A 20,429-nucleotide genomic window follows, 5' to 3' on the forward strand; every position below is an offset into this window, starting at 1 on the left:
AGCTTCACTGATGCTCATAGAAGGGATCTGCCTCACGATACATGCAAAAGAGTTTTATTACTTTTTGGAATTTTTTTTCTTTTTTTTATCACCTGCTGTTTTTTTTTCCAGCTCCTCACTTTCCAATGCACCTTAAAAACACTCATCCTCCCACTAAGTCCATTCCCCAGCAACAACAACTCCATTAGAATGAATTTTATAGGAATGATGGTCCCTTACTACCAATAATTGAATTATAAAATCCATCTTGGTATCCTCACTCTCTGTATCCAGCACCAAGTGGACAAGGCTGGGAGGCTCCTCCCCTCCCTGGTATATCTTAACCTTGGTGTTGAGGAACTGTCTTCTCCTGGGATAAGAGCCTAATTTATCATCCCTATAATGATGCATGTTTCTTGTTTCATCCAGCTGCCTTCTTTGGAAGAAATGGACAGCTAAATAGATTTAAATAGATTATATCCTAATTAATAATTAACATTTAAAGCAGATATACAAAATGGCTCACAGCCAAGTGGGAAATAAACCCTTTTCTTCAAGCTACAATTAATTTCTTCCAGAGATGAAATGATAAGAAGTACAAGAAAATATTTAGCAACATTTATCTGCACATTGAAATAGAACTATTATGAACTGAAAAATGTATGGAAAGGTTCCTGACATCTGGTCCTCCTTGATAATATTTTTCCATGGTGCTCAAACAAAATGCTGAATAACAAATACACCACAAAGCTCTGCCTCCTATCCCATAAAGTCTGCTTCTCCCAACTCTTTTTTTCTTCCTCCCCTTTGTCTAAAAATTAAATAAAATATATTAAATTAATCCAGTGGGAAAAAAAAAATCACAGGATTCAGAGGAGAAATCCTTACATTTCTACTTATTCTCAGCAAAGTCTGGAAAAAAGTAGGATTGAACACTGACCAGCTTTGCAGACCCTCTTACAGCAAAGATTGGAGGACCACATTGCTGCCACTTTGAGCTCCAGGCTGCTGTGCTGTCAGTATGGGAAGGGTTATTCCATGGCATTTGAAGACAAGCCTGAAAACATGCATTACATATATTTGTTGTAGTAAATAAAGCGTTCTTTCCCCATAATTCCAGCAATGCGGTCCAGTGCTATTAAACTCAGTGCTTACATTTGCATTTACTCAATCCCTTTCTATCCAGAGAGCATTTCCTCTTCCTTCCAAGCACAGCTGCTTTAATCCCAAGGCCCAGACTAAGACACATTTCAGCACTGACAGCAGGAGCAGAGGCGAAGGAGCCAAAGCCAGACCTGCTGAGTCTCCAGGCTGCTGCCACTCCCTCTGCCCCAGGTCTCCACAGGTGACATTTCCCTCTAGCCTGCATATTCTGGAAACAGCAGGCAGAGATGGGGTGGTACCATGTGCTCCACCCTGGCTGCTGACATATGTGGGGCCCTGAGGAACCTGATTTAGGGGAGGGAAATCCTCCCTGCACATGGCAGGGTGTGGAACATGATGATTTTTACCATCCCTTCCCATACAAGCCATTCTGTGGTTCTATGATGTATTTCAGGTGGAAAAATATGAAGGATTCAGCTCTTTTCCAGATGGGGACTGTGCCCAGCAAAGGATTTACCTGATGATGGATCCTTTGGCACCACTGCAATAACCCAGATAATTACAAATTGTTATCTTGAGCCAAAGCCTACAGGTCAAACTGGCCCAGAGGCTTCAAATGGAAGCTCACATCGTCTTTGAGTGAGTGAACATTAAAAGAAAGGAAGCAGACTTTATCTTTAAGGCTGTGCTAGGCAAACATCTCTTGCAGAAAGTGAATAATAAATATGCTGTGTGCCATAGTAATGTCCGTGGGGGGAGGTAAGGAATTGCTATAAAACATGGTATTCTAACTACTACAGATGTTGCTGCTAGAATTTACAGTTTTCCCTGCGTGCTTATCTCTCCTCACCAGTTTCTGCACATTGAATCACATTCAAACATGGGCCATTTGAAGCCATCTTTTTTATTATTTTAACCTTTTTTTTTTAGTTACTATTAATTTCTTCTGTGCTATTCTGTAATGTTAAATAGATTCAAGAACTGTATTTACAAACCACATGCAATCCTATTTTGGCACATGTAAATTACATGCAAATACATTCTAAATTAGTTTGTTTATCACTCCAGAATTCTAATCCAAAGGTTTTGTTTTTTAAATTTAGTTTTTATTCTGACATGTTTACAAATGAGTTTGACTCTGGAAAATAACTTAATAAACTCAGGGTTAGCTATGCAATTAGAGGAGGCATCGGGGAACCATAAAACCTGGAAAACAATATTTACATCTTTTGTACATCCAAGATTCCACCATTTCTTTTCCTCCCTTAAATTCATCATTTCAAAATATTGCTGTTATTTTCGTATGAGGACAAACAGCAAGAACTCATTTTTATAACCAATGACCCCTCTCTCCAACTAGCAATTCATAGGGTAGCACTGGATAAAATGCATAAAGTAGAAGATTTCATTATAAAAAAAGAGAAAATGAAAAATAACTGAATTAACATTGATCATGACTTTTCAACAGCATTTCTTATTATTACGGCCAGGCAAAGTCTCCTGTGGGCAGTAAAGCTTTCCCATGTATTATTAGCCCTCTACAGAAAGCTATGAAAAGACACAAATCTGTTTTGTCAAAGGACAGAAGAGCATTTAGTTATAGGAGAAAGTATGGCCATAATCCATTGTGGGGTTGAAGGTGAAGAAAACAGAACTATAACACGAAGCCTTAGGAGAGCAATACCCCGCAGTTAATTCCTGAGCTCCACGGCCAGGCTGCAGGGAGAGCTCCCTCCCAGGGCAGCCTGGCACCTCCAGGGTTTGTATTTATGAGCACTGCTGCCTGCCAGCTCTGCTATGGGTGATTCCAGAGGCATTTTTTGGGATGCCACAAGTGGCCACGCAGCCGGTGTGAGCACCAGCGCCCTGGCAGAGGTGTCCCCCAGAGATGGGAATGCCTTGCTTGGCTGTGCTGCTGCTGATCCAGCCCAGAGCCCAAATGAGCCATTTAGGAAAGTTTCCCAGTCCACAGAAAGGTATTTGAGTGCTTGGGTAACAAAACTCAAACCCAGCTCCCAAAGTGAGGGGGCTCAGCTCGGGATCAGTGTGAAGTCACTCTCGCTGTTGGATTTGTCCAGCCTTTGCCAAGAATTAGGGGTTTGGTCCAAGTCAGCTGCAATTTAAGTGCTCAGGATCAGATCCCAAAGCAAATGTGCAGCAGGTCTAAGTGAGGGTTCCTTTTGCATCCAGCCACAGGCCCTACACTCTCACAGTCCCTGGAAAGAAGGTGGTTTCAGCACAGGGGATAGGCAGCAGCACAACAGAATTTTGCATTGCTGTGAGGCTCCCTGGAGGACAGGCAGAAAAATCAGAGTCTCTACAGATAATCCTTCCTTCCTTCCTCCTTCCAGTAGACCCCAGAGGATAAGGACAAGGGATGCAGCTGTGCAGCAGGACAGGTAATAAAATAAAGCATCATGAATAACACAATCTCCTGCTATCTCCTAGGTATTTGGAAAACAGTTATTTTCATTTTGATTCATGTGGCCCAGAAATGTGACTCTGGTTTGTGCTGCCTTGTGCCCCTTCCCCTCCTCTGCCTGGCTCCCTTGGCAGCACTCTGTGTCCTGGCACTCACAGCAGGGTCTTGTGCAACGTCAGGAGCAGAGCGTGGTGCTCAAACAGTATTTCACCTTCCTTTAACTGCTTCTTAAGGACACTGCAGTGCTGCTACTGCCTAACAGTCCTCACGTTATCTCATTTAGCAGCAGCTCAAATGACTCCCTCCACAACTGCACTGAGCTGTGTGATGAACAAGTCTCTTTTCCACCATGGCTTATGCTGCACTTACAGTCTGAATTCACAGAACCAGCACACCTTCCCTATTCAAATCTCTACTAAAAATTCCTTTGTTACAAGCTCAAAATAATAATAAGGGCTCTGGGTTATCCTTTCTTGTGGATTTCCCTGTGACCTTGGCTGACTGCTTTAACAGAAATGTTCTGCATACAAAAAAAATGAGCCCACTGGCAATCCTTAGAAACAAATGAGCTTAGGAAAAGTGCTTTGTGCAGTTCCTGCTCCCCTCTTCCTCAGTCCCACTTACTGTTGCTGTATAATCACCACTGTTTCTGCCATTTTCTGTTACATCAGAGATAGGAGGAAAAGGGGAGAAAAAGATAGAGTTCTATGAAAATAACATTTTATTTTTGATATTCTCTTTCTATGTTTCCCATCCACTGCCCTGAGCTTTGTGTACTTAAGTTGCCAATTATTTAGGAGCAGCTTGTTGTCACTGCATCCAGCAGGAAGACACCCCTGTGGACTGGGGTACATGGATGCTGCTAAAATAGAAATGAAGCACAGTTGCTGCATGTGCCTGGCTAGGTTAAAAAAAAAAGACACAAGCTAAGATTCAGGCCCAGATGCAATTCAGCTGCACTGGAATAACAGCACCCTAAAGCCAGTGAAAAAAGGACTTGGGGCTTCTCTGTCTCTGTCACAGCACCCAAGTAACAGGGCTTGGAGGCAGCTGTCCCCACACTGGTGAGGCTGCAGCACAGCTCTGCTGTTCAGGGCTCTGCTGGCTCATGCATTTCTGCACTGTGTTCTATTTTGTAGTGTCAATATAATCCTCTGCTGCCTTCTAGATGTTTAATACAATAATTTCTACTTAGTCTTGTTCAGGTCACTCAGCGAGAAGAAATGTGCCTAAGTGAAGAGTGACAGGTGACCTTGCGAATTAAAATTTCATTAAAAAGGAATAATTTTCCATCCTTTCCATCTGATACTGAAGAAATAAGGGGTTTATGAGAAAAAAAGTTTCTATTTTAAGTTTTCCCTGATCTTACACAAGAGAGGATCACAATACACCTGTGCACAGACTTGCTGATTTTCAGTCCCTCTAAATGAGTGAAATGCTCATCCTGCACATTGTGAAGTAAAACAGAAAGTATTATGTGCAAACATTTACAGCATAGAAAGCCTTGCCACCTGGGATACTTGCTGAATCTGAAAATTCTGATCAAAGATAAGAACCAAGACAACTCACTGTAATCAATTATGCACAGATAGTCCTCAGCCTATGTGCAATTCATAAAAATAATACCAAAAAAATAGCGTGGATTTACATGCAGAAATGAAATATGGACATGGTCAGGACACTAATCTTCTGATTGCTATCTTAAATTGGCAATCCTGGCACTTTGAGCTGGTCTTTGCCTAGACACTGTTCCCTTGAAGAGATTCCCAGCAGTCCTTCAGCAGCTCCTGCTTGCACAGGAGGAGCTGCAAAGCCACAGCCCAGGGCTGGAGGTGACAGGAGGCAGCACCAGGGACTCAGTGCTGCAACAGCCTGAACATGGGCTTTATGTCCATGCAGGCAGAGATGTTCAACCCCCACACACATCCCCAAAGCCCTCATGGTGCATGGAAAGCCTTCATTTGACAATCTGACTGAATTTAACACAGGAACAATGCCTGGCCCTATCCCAGGTGTAGCACAGGCCCCTATATGTGCATCCCCTATACATGGACTGGCCAGAGGCAGTGGTCACCCTCCCACACTGGCCACTAAACCCAAAAGGCAAGCTGAAGATGTGTCCAGGTTTCAGGTAGGCATGAACATGCTCTAGTTGTCATCCTCACAAATACCAAATTCACACTTTGAGGTCTTTTCTACATCTTTCCCATTCACCCTTATAACAGCAAAGTCAAGGAATTCATGTTGCAATACCAATCCTCTCATCAGCTTTACACCCCTCAAAACCTGTAAAATATTTAGATTTCCACGTGAGGATTTGTTCCTGTTTTGCTGTAGCTGACATCCTTTCGTCACTGGTCTTACACATTTTTGCCCAGGTGAGCCCCAAAGAGTACCCAGTGACTTAATGAGCAGATCAATTACTGTTCATAAGAAAAGATACTGTCTCTTTAAAGGTTATTTGAAGGTTGATTGCTATCTTATTGCTTATATCCTGCAAATCTATTCAGCCTTATGAATGAATTTGACCTTTTTATACTTACTGGGGGAAAAAAACAGAACAGAAGTTAATTTAGAGCTCTATAATACAACACTTTTTCCCAGAGAAATGAAAGGGCATTCAAATCGATACCTGCACAATAACACTCTGATGAATGTTTGCACCCAATTTTCTCATTTTGCTAACTTGAGATTGGGCATTTTGAATAGTTCTCAAAGAACATATTCTTTATGTGCTGTGAAGTATGTGGTATTGTGTCCAAACAATGCTAGAGGATAATCATTATAGGAGTGTCACTGGGCCTGAAAAGGTCAGTTAGTTAGAAATGTCAGCTTTCAATGCAACTGTGCTGGACCTTCCCATGTAAGGAACCAATTAAAGGGACATGCCAAGGTGCATGGAAACACCATGGTGACCCAGAATAATAATAAGGAATTGTGGTAAAGCTTGATATTTTTCTTCAAAAGTAATGGATTAGCCTTTAGAATATCTTCTCTGCAGTCTTATTTTGACTTAGCAAATATCACTTCTTCTACATGTATCCAAAAAAAGGTCACTTTTTTAAATGCAAAGGTGGGGATGAAACAGCCTTACTGAAAGTAAACATTCTACAACCAAATGGGGATAAAGTTCTGGTTTCATTATAGAATCAAAAAAGTGTCATTTCAGTAGAACTCAAAACTGGGATATTGGAGATGGACGTGGGTGATGTTTGGTGACACAGGTGGAAATAGGTCAGGGGACAGGCAGAAAGATCAGGGAGGATTTATTCTCTTGGGACATGGTGTTAGGGAAGGGAAAAGACCCTGGAGTAGGAGGCATCTCTGCAATTATTATTCTGGCAAATGCAGAGGTGTAACTGAGAATTAGGAAGGTACTGATCTGCATGAAAGAGTAATTACAAGCAACAATATTATTTCTTCTTATCACAGCAAATGGAAATTCTTACAGCTCTTGAGATACTGTAAAGATGAGAAATTGGATATAGTAAAATTTCCTAATTAGCCTCAGGACAGCTGAAGCCAACCTAATGGCACAAAAAAAAAAAAAAAAAAAAAGAAAAAAGAGTCCATGTCTTCCTTCTGCTCTGTGTTAGTACAATTATCTTGCTAAAGTTTCATCAAGTCTGGAACAAACTTCTTCCTGTAGCTTTATGGTTCAGCTAAGACAGACAACACAAGAATTTCACTTTGAGCAGAGATTCTAGCATTTTTATTTTTATGGTAGGGAAATTCTTGTACTCTGGGTTCAGACAAACCATTTGGGGTCTATTGCCTTGCTGAGCAGTGAGATTCTGACTCCCCCAGTTATCTCATATTATTGTGGGCAAATGGGTGGATTAATAACCAGTGATATGGGAAATAATTCACTGAGCATTAAAAGACTCAATTATTACTGGAATTCTAAGTAATTTCTTTTCTCCACCAGCTTTGCAAGTAAAAGAGCATGTGAAGCTTCACCAACAAACATGAGCAGTGGTTATGTTAGGCTGTTTAAAATCTTCAGTGCCATCATTTGACACATACTTAGACCAAAATCAATGTGCTATTAATTAATAAGGACTTGCAAAAAAAAAATGTCCCCGAGTTTTAGCAGCAAACAACTTTCTGTCACATTTTATTAGTTGGTATCATTTTTACTAATACCTGTCTTATAGCTTCATGACTTTGAGTTCATATTATTTTCATGCTTCAATTAGAAAGAAGTTGATAGCCAGACTATCCAGGAAGGTAATGGAAAAGTCTTGTAGCAGGGCTTAGTGGTGAAATTTATAGTTAAATGAAACTTTGAAATATACTATAAAACTTCTCCTTCCTTTACGCACTTTTACTTGAGGTCTCATAAACAGTAATATGTAGAAATGCAAAACTTAATCAGCTAAAAAATATAGCAAATCCCACATATCACTTTATGCAATGCCAGGAGAGCAGAAATATATTTTCCTAACCAGAGGAAATTAACTAGGCAACAGTCCTATATCTATAATTTAAAGCAGTAAAATATGTATGGCAGAAGCTAAAGCCACCTTAAAAGAATTCAGGGTAGCAGTATATCACAAATTAATGAAATGGAGACATTTTTAGAGCATGCAGCACTGATGATATTAAAGGGGGAAGAATATTTCACCACATAGATCAGACTGATAAATACTTTTAAAATCAAGCTTTTTTCCCTGTTGAAAAGTGTAAGATCTTGAATATTAGGAGGAAGCACATACAAACCATTAACATTTCTGATCAAATCTCAGTAGAGATTAGGATTATTTTACTCTGTCCCTGCCTGTAAAGCTCTGATGTTGTTTACACATTAGGACAATCTGAGTAAATCAAAAACTGGGAATTACAGAGTCAGCACTTACATTTTTTCATCTAAAACAGAGCTGAAAGAAACTTAAAAAAATTACTTTATATTCTGTGCTGTAGCCAAGCTGGACACTACGGAATATTCAACTACCCCAGGTTTTTTAAATGCAATCAATTTACTGCTGCCAAATGTAGTAGGTTTATATACATCTGGGAAACTTGCACCTACGGTGCTGATGAATTTCTCCTGACATTGCACTGATTTCAAGAGAATGTTATTTTAAATTGGCAGTAGAGAGACTGGTAGAGAAGGATAAAGCCCTGAGGATGGCTGAATCAAAGAGAATTTCAAAAGAATTTTCCTGATGGTTCTTGGATAATATCACATGTTAGCTATTTTCAAAGCCAATAGTTTCCAACACACTTCCATTTATGGTATCAATAATTAAAAAATACTTCAGTGGGAGAGGAACTTACCTTACTGAGAAGAGAAATTGGAAAGCTGTGTTATTATCATAAACACAGGAGATGCAAAAAGCTGTGTCTCCATGGAAAAGCTATGGAAACAGGGGTATCCTATTTGCAGCTATTGAGTGGTTACCACAAAATGTGATGTGATTGCATGTGCATGTTCAAAGTGCTACTAGAACATGATCACAGAGAAATGAAGGGCAGATCCTCATCTCCTTTGTGCAACAAGGCCAAATTAAACTACCTCAAAGCTTTGGTCCTAAACCTCAAAGACAACTAGAATAGTGTTAAAGAAATGTTTTGGATCCGATTCAAAGGTAAATCTGGGTTTAAAGAAAATTTAAATTACCAAAACTTAAATCTCATTATGTCCCACTCCCTGCCAGCATGTCCCTGCCAGCTCCTAATGAATTTTTAACATCCTTCCCCCACCCCACTGCGCACACCAGCTCTGACTCGGGCACCCTGAACTGTACAGCAGCACTCTAATTGTACCTCACATGTCAAGGGGCAAGAAGAAAGGAGTGTGGTGAGAGCATTGATAAATTTAACTTAACATTCCTCCAGCTACTCAGCAGCAAGGCAGAGCGGTGAACTCCCCTCCACATTTTACAGGGGTGTCAGTTACTTCAAAGGAATATATTTGAGCACGAGGGAGTCTGGCTTGCTCCCAGCTTATGCATCATTTGTGTCTGGCTGTTTCTGGAGATCCACAGGAAAGCAAAGACTTCCTCCAGTTTGGGGCACAGTGTGGAGCTTTCCATACCTGCTTTATTAGGGTGCTGGAAGAGGTGAGCTCTGCATGTTGCATGCAAACGGTGTAGTTGGAGCTGCAGCTCCAGCCATCTGTATTCCTGTTTCTTTTATTTTTTTCACTTTTGCCCTGACTTCTCTCAGTCCAGGGTATAGATTAATGGTCTATACCTGTTCAGCTTAACATACAGATGTGCTTTTAAGCCCAGAACCTGTTCAGGCAGGTTTCAGGAAGCCAGCACACGTTGCTTGGGGGTTGGAAGCCATGTGGAGCAGGGCAAGGGGCAGCATTGGGTCACTCTCAGTGTGGGTTCAGCACAGGCAGGGGTGAGGTTCAGGGAACAAGAAAGGCACAAGTTCTGACCCATCTGGGGGTGATTTCTGGGGCATCATGCAACAGCCATGGCCATGGGGAGCAGTGTGACAGCCATGAGATAACATTAAGGTTTCCATGATTCCACAAGCTCTCTTTAAATGTTTTGCCACCTGAGTCTCAACAACACTTAACTTACATTAATGGCCTTATTTTACCTTGCGATTAATCTCATTAATTGGCTGGCCAGTTTTTGGAAATTGTTTTAGTAGCACATGGAGAACAGCTGTTGTACTATCTGCGAGGCATCACCATCAATTCTTGACTAAAGGTAGAAAAACTCGTTCAAGAGCTTCACACACACACACAGGAAAGAAAGATGATATTCATTGTGACAGAAGTGCAAATCTCAGAGGTCACCTTTTCTTTTGAAGCCCTTTGTCTATTCTTACAATTAAGCAATAGGGTTTTGGTGGCCAACACCCCTTGTGGGACACAGAGGACTTTCACAACTCAAACTAAAGCTGTGTGACCTCTGCCAAAAGAAAAGGCTGCCTGCCTGCGGCAAGGTGGAGAACAGAAACAAGTCCCAGAGGATTGGCAGGTGCAACTAAACAGCTCAGCCCCTCATTTGAATCAGTAAATTAAGGGTTGACAGTGATTATGGCTGATCTCAGCCATCATAACTGATATCACAACTTTGTAAAAGCAGACTGTCAATGTCAGATCTTAGAACTAGGACTCAAATAATTAAATATTTTAAAGTAGCAGTCTCCAAAGACAGATAAAAGCCCCAAGGCTATGATTTATTTTATTTTATTTTTGTATTTGTAGGGCTGAAACTAGACCCTTTAATCCACAGGCTGACATTTTCCAATCCTACTAGGAATTGAGTGCCTAACTTTTTCAACCCCTTTGAAAAATCTCAGCTTTAGGCTCCTTGGTAAGTTTGGCCTGATCCAGCACCAAGCTTCTTTTGAAAATGCCTCTACTGAAGGAAAAACTACAGGCACTTTATTATGTAATCATGAACAAGTATTATTTTTTTCCCCTCTGCATCCAGTTATGGTAGATTCTGGTTAAATATCAAAAGATAAAACTTGCATTTCAGAAAAGGTATGTGTCCCCCTAGGACAGTATAAAAAAATATTTTCTTTGTTGTAGAAAGCTTTCCCCCCACTTTTATTGCAGTATACCTACCTACACAGTTATTGAAGATCCTTCTAACTAATTGCTGTGTTCATTTAGTAGATTGCTTTATTAAACAGAGATCCAAAGCTACAGCTATTTACTGATCATGACTACGCACAAACTCAACTCAATCAACCCTTTTACACTGAATACTGTGTCAGAAATTATGAGAAAAGTATCATAAGTTTGTTTTACAGAAAAGCCTCACATTAAGTCATTCTGGTCCCCAACCCTCTTTTTTCTTATTGAAAAAGTGCCCGTAGACTTCAGTGCCCTTATCCAAGATCTGAGTGTGTGCTATGATTAAGACCTTCAGAGATCTTTTATTTTTTTCTTTTTCCTCTAGAAACAGGGAATGCTGAAGATATGGAAAATGAAAAATGTGCCATGTTTGTCCTTGAAGTTACAGTTAGAATAGTGACAATAGCTGTATCACACTGTATTGTTGCTTTTATCAGCAAGTGCCCTGAGCATACATTAACATAATTGCAAACTGCGTGAAAAGTGAACATGCAGAAATGTGATGCAATTGCCAATAGCCTCAAACATCTGTCCCAACACAGTGTTCCTCCTCCTTATTTTAATTCTTATTATTTTAACAAGGTTAGTGAAGGAGAAACCATGTCACAGATTATATCTACATTTAGAGTGTCAGAACAATTATTGATGCAAAATTGTTATCCAAGCAAATGTGTGTCACATTTTGTTCACTTCCCATAACACCTGTTCACTCTGCTAGCACATTATTACCAGTTAAGGCCAGAATTCATTAGTCCCAGTTAAAGCCCACCTGAAAGCATAATTCATGCACACATCTGAAAAATGAACAAAGTTAACCAAAATGTGGCACTATTTGAGCAAGGCTTCATCTGAAGCTGGTGGGCAGCAAACTTCTGTAGCAGCTAATGGAAACTGAGCCAGGCAAATAGGAATAAATTAAAAGCCACACAACCTCCCAAAGCCCCCAGCCTCCTCAGACTGTTCCCATTTGCCACCAAGGAAAGTCAAGCCTGCATTTCTCTGATACTTGAACACACTTTGTGAATTTGAGCCTTATGGGCTGAGATCACAGAGGAGCACAACTGAACCAACCTGCATTTCCACTGTGGTGCTGAGACCTTCAAAACTCACTCTTGCCACAGCCCCACACTTTCCCAATAAGAACAAATTTTGGGTTATCTCCTTGACAGGTAAATGACAAAAGCCATCATGAAGCAGATAGTTTAAGGCATTTTAATTCCACCTAAATATTTCCTGACCCACTTTGGGGTTCTCAGCCCTGAGCCTGGACCTTGTGTTTCCTCCCACACATGTCGAGTGCCACCATCTCCCAACTCCCCAAACTGCTCCTGTTTGCCACCAAGAAAAGTCAAGCTTGCATTTCTGTGATACTTGAACACACTTTGTGAATTTGAGGGCATCTGCCCTGCAGATAAACCACTAACTGTAACCCCAGGAGGCTTAAAGAAATATCAGCACTCCAATTCATAGAGTAAAGGTCTGAAGAGGCAGCTCTGTGAACGGATAACTGCCCGGGGCTTTGCCGAGCACAATATAGCTGTCACTTGTTATTAGGTGAAAGATTTTCTGGGGAACAGTGTTTTTCATTTTGCATGTCAGAGACTGGGGAAAAAACACATTTAGACAACCATCTCTTTAAGGAAAGAGAAGAGAGCGGCGCGGCTGAGCTCACTTACCAGGGCTGGTTATTGTCAGGAGGTCAAGCCGCCGTTTCTGCTGGAAAACAAATTATAAAGGAATTGTTAAAAGGGGACTAATTTTAGTGGGTCAGCTTAGACCTGCAAAGTAAGTGTTCTGACATTTACAGCAGGATTAATTACAAGTTACATGGCTCACAGTAACTCCTTTGGAAGGGATCCACATGTACTTTATGAGGGAGGAAAAAACCCCTTCCTCAGTCCTTTTAATGTGTTTTTATTTGTGCTTATAAAGTGTTACTATTTCTTTTTTGGAACATATACTTGAAATGGATAGCTGGAAGCACAGATGGACCGATATATTTATAAAAGTGATTTCTGATTCCACAGGGAAGAAGACATGGAACCAGGACAAGCAACTCTGAATTCTTTATTCATATCAATCATTGACTCAATGCCTGTAGGTGATCAAACACAATTATATCGCCTTGGGGTGAACCTTTCAAAGACATGCAAGAGGATCTAGACAAACTCAGGACTGATAAAAGGAAAGCTTCTTTACATTCTGAGTGCAGTCAGCCCATGGATCTCATTGCCACCGGATATCCCTCATCCCAAAAGCTTGCCAGATTTGATCATCACTGGATATGTGTACAGGCAGCAAAGTACAGGCAGTTATTATGGCAAATAATCAAGTTTACACAGAGGACTGGTTTCTAGAATGGCTTCAAAACTTCACAGGGTAAACAAACCCTTACTATGAGAAAGTTAGGAAAATGTTTGGCCTGGAACAAGCCAAAAATCCCACCAAAGCCTTTGTGATGGTGGGGTGCATCTGAAGTTCCCTTTTCCTGTAACACGTAGCCATGCTCCTGTTGCCTACTCCATGTTCCCAGTCTCAAGTGATCTCTCCACCACTGTCTCTCTGTAGCTTGCCACTTAAATCCAGGTGCTCCTGGACCATTATCATATTTTTTCCACTTTTCTGTGAGCTGAGAGCTTTCTGTACTCTCTGTTTCTTTACTCTCTGCTGAGAGCTTTCTGTACTTTCTGTACAAGCAGGGCTTTCCCCATCTCACGGACAGACTGCTGCTGCCCCCTCATCACAGCACTTTCCAACTTACTGTCTTCTTCCTAACTTTGCCCAACATCAGTGTGTCTAGCAGGTATTGAAGATTATACTGTCCAGTTTAATTTCTCTCTCCTAATTTGCTCAATAATGTCTGTGTTACTTTCATTTATTGTCAGCCCTATTGATCTTCCAATCTAATTCTCATCACTGCACTCACTGTATTCCCTATGTGACAGCTGAAAGTCCTTGAGGAGGAAACATTGACTTGGTATTCCCTACCCTGAGTGCTCTTCCTTGGAAATCATGACTGATGAAACTCCTTTCCAAACTCATCATTTCTCTGTGGTAAAGCTTCACTGGTTGAAGTGTATGGACAAATTGGACATCCACTGAATACACTTGAGCTGTGTTGGGCACAGCAGCAAATTTGGCCTGCTGGAAAGCCAAGTGGGGTGTCAGGCTGAAAAAACCACATTTTCTGAAACCTTCTTGGCCTTCAGTTCCTTACATCTGGCACAACACAAAATATACTTGAGAGAAAATTCCTATCTGTCTTTTTCCAGAGGTACTCCTTGTTCTCTTAACTCTGCTAAGTCATTCTGAGCATAACCTTAGCAGTGTGTTCAAGCTTTAGTCTAAAATACTGGATCCAGTGTATGCCAAACCTTTTTCCAGGTGTGCCAGGGTAAAAGGAAGCAGAAAACCCTGCTGCTCCCTTGTGTCACCTGCTCACCCCCCTCTTTTCCTGGGAGAGGCAAAGCAGAGTAAGAAATCCTGTGTGTGAGCACAAGACCCACCTTCCCAATGGGAGCTGTGAGACAAAACATCTCCTAATGAGCTAAATTTTATATAGATCCTGCTCCTTAATCCTGATTCATATGTACAAAGCTGTGAAATGCCAGAGCTTAGCCCCCACTGGGTCAAAAGCTTTGCTTACATTTCTCAGCACAACTGGAACTCCAAATGCTGTATACCTAATGAACAGCTAGAGCAGAAACTATGGATCTGAAGCCTATACTCCGTGAAAACCTCTCTACTAGGAAAAAAAGGTGGAATATAAATATCCTGCATCAAAGAAAGTTGGAAAATGTAAAGATATGGAACAGAGAGAAAGGCGTGCAGCCCAACTAGCCCCCAGTCCTGACTTGAGTCTGTTAAATGGGGTAAAAATAAACATTAAATGAAAAACCAAAATAGCTTAGCTCGATGTGTCAGGAAAACAAAAGCATATAGGACAGGTCAAACAAATGGGAAATAAAATGAAATTTTTACAAGTCATATGTTTGGTTTGTAACTTTTTTTCCACTTTGAATACTGCCTTCAAGCTGACGTTGGAAAAAACAAATTAATTCCAGATCCAGGAAATCTTTGTGTATATGTTGAACTTTAGGCTGAAGTTATTTCTCTGACTTCAGGTGGAGCAGCATTGATCTTTTGCATCTAACACCTAACTGCTGCAAGGGATTTGAAATGCCACCAGGTTCTTGGCACTGGCTCCACCCGAGTGCTCCAGGCTGGAGCTCGGTGATTCCTGCCTGCCTGGTGACAGAGGGAGGAAAAAATTCTCAGCTCTGACCTTCACTGGACCTTGAAGAGGTTTCTCTGATTTAGCTCCTCAAGGGAAGTTTGTGTACACTCACCCCAGCCCCGGAGAGAAGCAAACAGCAGAATGCATTCCAGAATCGTGCATTTAAACATGCAAAGATGCCCTAATTATGGACACAATCACTTTCCGGAAATTCCTGCCTGCTCTCAGATCTCAGGGCTAGCTCTGCCGTTTCCAGGGCTCAGCTGGATGCAGGCAGCCTAGTAACTAGATGGATTTTTAAAAAAAACCAACCCAGACAGACTCACTTATGAGCAGCTATAAAAACAGCAGTATTTGAATTTAAAGAGAGAGACATTACAAATGTCACACCCATTAATAAAATAATTTCATCAGAAGAATCGTGGCTGTGGGGCTTTATGTATTTGCTTCTTTCTTCAGTGCTGAAAGATGCAAATTGCAGCTGTGGCCCCCCTCCAGCATGATCACCCTCTCCCTGTTTTGACAGATTTCTTGAAAGACTCAGCTCACAAGATGTCTGGCTTTTTTTTGTTCTGCCTTTAGGAATTTTCCACTTTTCAAACACCTGCCCCTGCTGAGAAGCTTGGGACCATCCCAATCTTCAGGCAACCCACTGTCCCAAGTATTTCTTACAATCTGAGCCCTGAAATGTGATGAGTGTTGTCCCTGGTTGAGAAAGTGGTGACAGCTTCCCATGTCTCTAAGGCTGGATTTCACCCACGTTTGACAAAAGGGCATTCCACAAGGGACACAGAAATGATCCCCACAGCATCAGCCATAATTTATAAGAGGCAAACAGAAATATTCCCTGCATCACCACAGTATCACTGCTGCTGCTGTAATCCTGTCCTGCCCTTAAGGGGCAGCATCCTCTTTTCCACTCTGCTGGCTGTTTGAGATCCCAAGGGCAGGAAGAGGCCACTGGTGATTCATTCTCTTCCCACCTGGAGCAGTTTCCATCTCTGGCACTACCCAGAGGCACCAGGGCTCGGAGCAAACCTGCAGCAGATCGTGTTCACTTCCACAAAATTAACACAATCCTTAATTAATGCAATAAGCACTGATGAGTAATAAATCATATTAAAATACAAGGAAGGCAATTTTTTAATAAATTAAGCATTGATTCACTCAATAAATATTAATCTACTAAGCATCAAGAATTCATTACATTTTAGGAAACCAGTTTAAGAACATTGTTGGTGAGCTGGTCTGCAGTGTGCAGAATGGTCCCTGTTCACCCATAATATACACTTACTTTTAACTAATTCTTGAATTTATCAAGTGAAACAACTTCCCTAAAAGTGAGTCTGGATTATTATTCCATTGCAAGATGCAATTTTCTTGACACAGATGCTAACTAATCCCTCAGATTTTTTCCTATTTCTTAGTAACTCCTTTTTAAAATACTCCCTTTCTCTTTCTTGGTTTTGGAGGTCTTTAAAATATTTGCTGACTGGTGTCATTTAATTTTCACCTCAATTAACTTAGCAAGAGTTGCAAAACTAGGAAAAATTTGCAGGGGGAGTGTAAATTAACTCATTCATTTAAGTTTAGCTTATCTATGAGATGTTCTTTCACACTTTGCTCTCTGCAGAGTTCCTCCAACCTTTTATATAGATGTGGGATGTGCTGCACTTGCTTTGACTCTTATCTACAGATTAGCAAAAGAGAAGGGAAAAAAAGCCAGATGCAAAGATGCCCCACGAGACTGATATGGAGCTGTTTCTGTAGCAACCGATGATTTTCTTCTCATGTAAGAGTGAGCCTCGTCGTATCTAATTCTGAATGTATCTGGGCCTTACTTGCCAGCCAAAGCTGTGTCAAGTATTAAGTCAATATAGTCAGAAAGAGTGATAAAAAAGCAATTATAAAGTCATCTTCCTACTCTTCCTCCAGCCATGATCCAAAAAATATCCTTATCCCTGCCTTCTGTCCCAGCATATCATCTCCAGCAGTGCAGGTAAGTGGGGATGGTGCTGGCAGCAGCTACTCAGGGATCTATTCCACACATGCTGCTGGAAGCTCCTTCAGCATCCACATCCCAGGAACCAGCAGAGGTTTGTCTAAACAGCAAGGCCATCTATTCCTGCCTTGCTCTGAATCTCCGTATAAGATTCCTAAGCCCAGAACTGAGATCAACTTCAGCTCTAGAAAGCTCCTGTTGTTTTTGTGCCTTTCACTGCCTTCACTCTGTAGGCAGTTTTAGCTGCAGCTGTGAACCCAAAACCAGTTCCCACTTACTGACAGCTCCTGCCACCACCCCCTCACAGGAAGCTGGAATTGACTCTCTGGGACCTCACAAGGACTTTGTCTTCCAAAATGTTTTTTACCCAGCCTGGTCTATGCTATTGATTTCTTCCCCCTAATTTGAGTATGTTTTGAACATGTGTCTGTCCCTCACCTTCAATTTACTGTGCAGAGGGTTTAAGATTGAAATGAATTGCACAATGTTATTTTTTTTTCCTGGAAACTTTGCCACAAGTTGTCACTAATAGCACCTTTTCTTCTTGACTTCAAAACCAGTGTTTCTTTTCTGTAAACTGTGTTGACACAAGAGTAATTGAAACCAGTGTATCTTATCACAAATAAAGCTGAGATGTACTGAAGGGTGCATTTCACATTTCTGTGGCCTTTGTGATTGCCACACTCTGTAATGCCAATGCTTTGGAAATCTGTCCTCTCACATTATGGAATGAAGGAACCCAGCAGTTCAGAAAAGGATCAAAGACACCCCAAGTGTGCAGTGTGGCACAGTTGGGTGGCACAATGTGACTGCCCACAGGCACCACCATGGTTTGTACTGGAGGGAAAATGTGCAGGATGGGGAGGTTAAAGGCTGTATCCCATCCTTCCTTGTTGCCACCTGCTGTTGGACAGGTTAAAAAATACTCAGGTTGATCAACATCTGGATAATTTTTTAAGGAAGGCTTTGATGAAGGAAGGTGTTGGGAAAAAGAGTATCTGCCTAGTTCCTAGTTCCCCAAATGCAAGTTTCACTACTTGTACCTCTTTCCCTTCAGAGTGCAAGAGCTACCTGCAAGGAGAAACTCTTGATTTAAGTAATGATACCAAAAAACTACTAATTCAAATCCTGTAAAAATGGATAATTTGATTATTTAAAGCTGTCTTTTCCCCCCCACCCCGCATGATCCTGAGCAATAATCTTTTCTTTCCATCATGAAATCACAGACTTTTGTTCACATAATGAAACAAGATCTCACATTTTGTACTCCTTCATGATTAGCTGCTAAAGTTTCCTGGTATAATGATAAAATGAACCAGTCAGCTTGTTGACACTTGACTGGGATTTTAGCAAATTGCATCTGCTGTAGTCTACCCTGTGGAATCAATTATTGATAATATAGGTGTGGAAGAACATTTATAAAGTGGTTTGGGATATGTTATTGCTCATGCTAAGAACTGTAATGAGCATTTTAAACCATTTTGACAGTGACCTCTGCAGGTATTTGATCGCTGCAATATGTGGTAACTCAATTCTGGTTTAGAATCAAAACCAAGCCCAAATAATGAAAGACAGTGCCAAACCTTTAAGCTACTTTACTCATTCTTCCAGCGCACATAATCTCCTACTTAATACCTGACACTTGCCTATTTCTTTCTCAAAACCAGTGATGCATGGTACCTTCCACTTTCCCAAAGCACTGTCAAACAAGTGGCTGAGACTTCTCCTTCTTCCCCCTTGAACTATTTGTCTCAGGAGCAGAAGATCCACACATAATGTTCTTACAGCCCTGCTGTGCTCCAAAGCTGCACAGAGTGAACATTAACACAACAAAGGTTAAGAAAAGGTGGAAAAGCCATTTTTTAGCACACAGTCAGTAAAACCTATGGCAGAAGGAGAAGATTGCAGCCCCTTGGTGAGCAGGTTCCTACCAAAAGCTGTAGATCATTGCCCAAGCCATGGGAGCCACTCTCAGCTCTATGGGCCCCACAAATTTATGGTCTCTTCCACATGTTCTTGAGTGACATCTACTCGTGCTTCATCTATAGGTTGTCTTATTTCCATATGCATCTCTCATAAAGTAGTAACAAGATTCATAGTGAGCCACTAGGAATCCAAAAAAGGCACCTCTCTATTCAGTGTGTAATTAACAATTACAATAAAAAGTTGTTGAGGCTATGTCATCTCTGGAAAGTAAGGCAGCAGGAAGGAACTGCTTTGGAATGAGCTGGTCCATAACTTTGCCAATAAAAGCTGTGACAGCAGAAAGCCTCTTAACTAAGGGAAAAAAAGTATGATGTAGCAAACGTCTTTGTTCTGCTCCTTCCCAAAAGCTCTGGGCCTGCAAGAAATGAAGGAAGAGGAGAGGAGAGGAGAGGAGAGGAGAGGAGAGGAGAGGAGAGGAGAGGAGAGGAGAGGAGAGGAGAGGAGAGGAGAGGAGAGGAGAGGAGAGGAGAGGAGAGGAGAGGAGAGGAGAGGAGAGGAGAGGAGAGGAGAGGAGAGGAGAGGAGAGGAGAGGAGAGGAGAGGAGAGGAGAGGAGAGGAGAGGAGAGGAGAGGAGAGGAGAGGAGAGGAGAGGAGAGGAGAGGAGAGGAGAGGAGAGGAGAGGAGAGGAGAGGAGAGGAGAGGAGAGGAGAGGAGAGGAGAGGAGAGGAGAGGAGAGGAGAGGAGAGGTAGAAGAGAGGAGAGGCCCATTCTCCATGGTCTGGCCCCACATCCAGATTGGGATCAAGACTTTTTTTAGCTGCACTAAAAAAAAGGTGGCTTGTACATGTTTTAAATGTGCTTACATAGCAAGGGCTCAGGATCTACTCATTCCACAATTTAACTCAGCACTCTAAGGGGTTTATTTTGGTGAAACACTGCCACGCAGGTTTTTCATAGTTTCTTGCATTACTATGTAAATTGCAGAGCTGTGGTTATAATCCTGTGCTTGTGACATCAATTACTTAATGCCTATAGAGATTATTGCAATGCCACAAACAACGGATTATGTTTTAAAGTACATAGTAAGCAGCAGGAGCTAATAAACTCTTCTATTTAAGATTTATTTATTTTGAAAAATAGAGTAAATAAGGGCAGGAAAAACTGTACAGACCCCACACAGTGCCATTAACAACCAAAATCTCTCCAT

The 20,429-nt window shown here is 41.3% G+C and overlaps 1 protein-coding gene across 7 annotated transcripts in view; it reads right to left on the reverse strand.

Moving 5' to 3' along the window:
• The window catches only part of LOC135305308 (BEN domain-containing protein 5-like), an 876,852-nt gene that overhangs the window by 398,253 nt on the left and 458,170 nt on the right, over positions 1–20,429 (reverse strand). For 5 of the 7 annotated variants that reach the window (XM_064428809.1, XM_064428808.1, XM_064428812.1 and 2 more), the window contains one exon: positions 12,734–12,773. In XM_064428809.1, the coding sequence (XP_064284879.1) occupies positions 12,734–12,773 (40 nt within the window). The remainder of the gene's footprint in view (positions 1–12,733; positions 12,774–20,429) is intronic. The other 2 variants (XM_064428810.1, XM_064428807.1) reach the window with 1 other exon arrangement.

This window comes from Passer domesticus, chromosome 7, assembly GCF_036417665.1.
Source record: "Passer domesticus isolate bPasDom1 chromosome 7, bPasDom1.hap1, whole genome shotgun sequence".
NCBI lineage: Eukaryota > Metazoa > Chordata > Aves > Passeriformes > Passeridae > Passer > Passer domesticus.